The sequence below is a fragment of the Arachis hypogaea genome, chromosome 3, assembly GCF_003086295.3.
Source record: "Arachis hypogaea cultivar Tifrunner chromosome 3, arahy.Tifrunner.gnm2.J5K5, whole genome shotgun sequence".
Classification (NCBI taxonomy): domain Eukaryota; kingdom Viridiplantae; phylum Streptophyta; class Magnoliopsida; order Fabales; family Fabaceae; genus Arachis; species Arachis hypogaea.
In genome coordinates, this window is record NC_092038.1 from 134403105 (window position 1) to 134408615 (window position 5511).

At 30.9% G+C, this 5511-nt stretch overlaps 1 protein-coding gene across 1 annotated transcript; it reads left to right on the top strand.

Moving 5' to 3' along the window:
* The first annotated feature begins 1728 nt into the window (after positions 1-1728).
* On the top strand, positions 1729-3722 carry LOC112734026 (polyphenol oxidase, chloroplastic). Its single transcript, XM_025783201.3, has one exon. The coding sequence runs from the start codon at positions 1809-1811 to the stop codon at positions 3528-3530; it is 1722 nt and encodes a 573-aa protein (XP_025638986.1). The 5' UTR covers positions 1729-1808; the 3' UTR covers positions 3531-3722.
* The last annotated feature ends 1789 nt before the right edge of the window (positions 3723-5511 follow it).

Sequence of the window (5511 nt, forward strand, 5' to 3'; positions counted from 1 at the left end):
TAATAATAAAATAATATTACTTTAATTTTAATAATATTTTTAAAGAAAAGTATAGAGAGATAATAAAAATATTAAATAATGTGAACAATAGATATGTCAGATGTTCAATTATTCGATATGTATATATATAGATAATTATGTTGATTATTTTTAATTAGATGGTTATTTCTTTTGATTCTATTTACTCCTACACAGTTAACAATAGTTGGATGTTCAATTCATTAGGTGTGTGGATAGTTATACTAATGTTAGGATTTAGGAGATAATTTGAGGATGGAGTATTTTTTTTTCACTTTATTAGATCAATTTTAAAACATATTATTTATATTATTTACAAAAGTCATTATCTATCTAACAAAACCGTATTTTTAAAACACTATAATTGTCGCCCTGACACTAGCATAATCAGGGACGGATCTACCTTAGGAAATGTGGGGCTAAAATTTTGTTAAGTTATATATAATATATGGAATAAAAATTTATTTGCCCCATTCAATAAATAAATTTGACTCCACTATAATTTTTTTAATCTATTTCCATTTTTATAATATATAGAAAAAAATTTCACTATTTTATAATAATACTATATTGATTATAAAAATAATTAAATAATAATAATAAAAAATAATTAAAAATTAAATCAGTTATTTAAATTTAAGTACTAAAAATAAATTTTGTATGCTCTCTAACATTCTAATTCTCTTCTCTTATTGTTTTTTTTTTATTCTTGGCTTCTAATAAGAGTCCTTAACTTCATTATTTAATTTCTTTTGATTCAATAATTAAAGATTTATTTTTATTTTTTAACTTTTTAATTCATTCAATTATTTTGTATTTTATTTTATAATTATATTATTATATATTTTTATTATATGGTTAAATATTATTGAATAATAAGATCCATTAATAATTTAAATTTTGAAATATACAATTATTAACTAACAATAAATAACAGTTAAAATAAAAAGTAACATCTAAATATACAAATATCTATTGATGTTTCTTCTTTTAAAGTTAGTTAGAGTTTTTTTAGTAATAACGATATTAATTAAAAAAAATAATTATAAATATTATAAAGAGTCAATTTCGTAATCTTATAAGACATGAATTTTTAAATGATTATTTATTAATATATATAAAAAATAAAATATTTAATTGTATTAATAATAAAAGAATTATCATTTTTTTTTAAATATCAAATTTAAAAGAATAAAATTCTAACTTATATGTTATTATTTAAATTATTATATAAGTGTTTTAATTTTTTTTTTATCAAAGATAGGAGACTCAAACCCGCAACCTCTTAATTGAGTATGGAGAGTCTATGCCATTTGAGCTATACTCATTGGCATATAAGTATTTTAATTTATTAGTTAAATAACTAGAAGATTAATTATATTTTATAATAATAAAATATCATTATAAAATTATTATCATGTTATACATATTTTGTCCCTACTAATAAAATTTTTTGATTCGTCACTAAGCATAATTCTAATAAAATAACCCTTATATATATAAGTTATGCTATGTGTGTATTAAAATCAGCCATTAAAATTAATCACCAGTATAAAATGTATGTTAAAATATAAATATACATTAAAAATAAATTAAATTATACATATTTTTATACACAAATATATTGGTAGCTGATTTTAGTGAATAAATAATATTTTTTTTATATATATATATATTCATGCACGATGTCACTATGCATGAGCATGTATCTATATAAGAAGACCAATATTCTACATGTTCCTGCGCCGAAGCCCAAAAGCAAATTAAGCTATTAGAAAATCTCAACAACCATGGCTACTCTCTCCCCTCTCTCTTTCTTGGCCACAACCAAGGTCTCTGCATCCTCGCCATCCTTGCTTCCATCCTCCTCCAGAAAACCCTCCAAAGCCAGCCACCGAATTGCAAAGGTGTCATGCAATGCTAGCAACCCTGAAGGAGAACCACAAAACAACAGGAGGGATGTTCTGGTTGGCCTGGGAGGACTGGGGGCGGCGGCCGCCACTTTCTCCTACAACCCTTTGGCCTTGGCGGATGCGGTGGCCACCGACGTACACGCTTGCAACAAGCCAAGCCTTCCCCCAGGCGCAAAGCCCATCGCGTGTTGCCCTCCAAACTACGAAAACAAAGAACCCATTGAGTATGTTATCCCAAAGTACACAAGCCTAAGGATTAGAACACCTGCTCATGATTATGCTGACTTAGACAAGTACACGAAAGCCATTACCATCATGAAATCTCTTCCAGACGATCACCCTCACAGTTGGACTCAACAGTCTAGGATCCACTGTGCTTATTGCCACAACTCTTATACCCAAGTGGGTCACAAAGGCGTTGAAATGCAGGTCCACTTTTCTTGGATCTTTTTGCCTTTCCATCGCTGGTACCTTTACTTCTATGAGAGAATCTTGGGGAAGTTGATCAATGATCCCACTTTTGCATTGCCCTTCTGGAACTGGGATGCCCCTGAAGGCATGGAGATGCCTGCAATATTCACAGACAGGAGATCCCCACTCTACAATGCTCTGAGGAACCAGAACCATCTACCACCAACGCTCGTAGACTTGAACTGGAATGGTAGGAGCACGGGTGTTGATGGGAGTGGTGACGTGGAAGCCAACCTGGCAACAATGTACAGACAAGTGTACGAAGTGAAGAGGCCATTATGCTTCTATGGGAAGCCTTACCGGGCAGGAGACAAGCCTTTAAGCGGTTCAGGAAATGGATCTGGATCCATAGAGTTGGTTCCTCACAACACGGTTCATAGTTGGACCGGTGATAAAACTCAGCCTAACATTGAGGACATGGGAGCTCTCTATTCTGCTGCCAGAGACCCCATCTTCTACTGTCACCACGCCAACATCGACAGAATGTGGAGCGTCTGGAAATCCTTCGGAAGAGAGGACATCACCGACCCTGACTACCAGAACGCCAGCTACGTCTTCTATGACGAGAACCTCAACCTTGTCACCGTCAAGAACAGTGACGCCTTCGACACCAAGAAGCTAGGCTACGATTACAAACAGCTGGATCTTCCATGGCTGAAATACAAGCCCACGCCACGTAGGACTAAGGCGCAGAGGCACGGACGGAAAGTGAAGAAGCTGGATTTGCCGTTCACGTTGAAGGATAAGATAGTGAGCACCGTTGTGAAGAGGCCGCAGACAAATAGGAGCCAGCTGGAGAAGGACGAGAAGGAGGAGTCTCTGGTGTTCACGCTTCAGTTCGATAGGACGAAGCATTTGAAGTTCGATGTGTTGATCAATGAAGAAGAGGATTACAAGTGGGCCAACCCTAAGTACAGGGAGTTTGCTGGAAGCTTCGTGAATGTGTCTCATGCTGGTCAGGACGGCGGCGCCACCGAGACCACATTCACCGTTGGCATAACGGATCTGTTGGAGCAGTTGGATGCTGATGATGACGACACCATTATCGTCACTCTTGTTCCACAGTACGGAGATCAGGTTATTATTAAGGATATCAAGATTAGTTTTGAAGAATGTAGGTTACGTTGAGCACGTGCCTTCGTTTATTAGTTTCCTTTTCCTTCAATAATTTAAGTTACTAATAGTCATGACTCCATTATCAGGGGTTCTTCTCTTTTCTCTAGTCTTTTTGTTTTCCTCCAGTAAAACGAAGCCTCATTTGTTGATGGCAAGCACAAGAATTCCAGTGAATTTAGTTAATGTTATGTTTTCATTCTCAAACTTTATGTCTCATTTTTTTATCATGTATGGCTTTTGTTAGTGAAAATACACCATGTTTCATTTTTTATTTTTTATATATATCTCACAAGTAATGCTAAAATGAATTCCATCTAATAATAATTAGAAAAATACTTTCATAAAGACGCGTAAAACGTTTTTTTAAAGACATTTATGTAGCATTATTATTAGACATATTAATGAATTGGTTATTTTTTAAATTTCTTAATAAATTATAATAAAACTGATTTTTTTATGCTAATAACAGTAAACTCAATTGTTATTAGATTTCATTGAACCAATCAATTTATAAAATCTATTGGATCATAATTTTCTTTAAAGTAAAAATTAAGAATATATTTATTTTTTTTATTAAAAAATTTAAACATAATTTAATTTAAAATGTATAAATCAATTGAATCAAATCAGATCTAATAATTATAATGTGAATAATTAAATTTATTATTATTATTATAATAAATCAATTTTATTCTAATTATTAAAAAATAAATTATTAACTAATTTAATAAAAATATCCAATAATATCATGCCATATATAAATGTCTTTAAAAAAATGACATTTTTACCTAATCATTATTGAAGCATTAAATGGGACTCACAATTTTCAATACACGAATGGTTGAGTTTGACGTGCTTGAATTTTCAAAATAAACATTGATCCCCTACCCTCTCCTATTCATAATATTATTTTATTTTATATTTAGATTAATTTTTTGAACGTTAAGAAGCACATGTTGTTTGTTACAAAATCTAGTAGACTTTTATAAAACCTAGTAGCCTAGTATTTCGCGTCAAAAACCATATAAAACTATTAAATATTCCGATATATTTAATTAAAGAAAAAATATAGGTTACCAATATATTATCTACCAACTTCTACCAACTCTTATTTATAATTGTGTTTCATAGAAGTGTGTTCGTGGATGTGTCTAATAATTAATATATTTTAAATACATATATAAAGAGACACATCCAAAAAATATATCTATAAAGACACTTCTATTAAACATAGCTATAAAAAAGACATTTTTATTAGACACATCCACGAACACACTTCCATGAAACACAATTATAAATAAGAGTTGACAGAAGTTGGCAGATATGCTGTTGGTAACGTAGCGCGGAACCGTTAATTAAATTCTACCTATTCTCAATTGTAACATAAACATTCATATATATAGAAGTTGTCACCATTTAGTATTTACAATGATGCACGAACATACATAATGAAACTTTTTTTTTTTCATACACACATTCACCCACTAACACACTAATCTAAAAGGCTTTTTTTTTTAGTCAAAACCATCTATTATTAGGGAATATATATCCTTTCAATTTTTTTCTTCGATTATTTTGTCTAGTATAATCTGTTACTATTTATATATTTCTTACATATTTTTTTTTATCTCATAAAAAAACTCATTCTCATTGTTAACTTTTTTTTTTTGGTTCACACACACTAATTTCATTATAACCCAATTATCGTTGGTATTGAATCCTACCTGGCATTTTAAGAGCAACTCACACACATGCCTCGACCATAGCCGACCAGCATTTTAACCCTAAATCTTTACCGTACAAAATATATTTGGGCCCTAATAAATGGACAATCATTAGTCCTTCTCCAGCAGTGGGTTCTTAACCAAGAACATTGAATGCCAAAAAAAAAAAAAAAAAAACAAGAACATTAATAAAAGAAAAGGTCTGAACTTCGAAACGCCTTGTTTATATTGTTGTGTTCATTTTTCCAAATACTCATAATATTATGTTA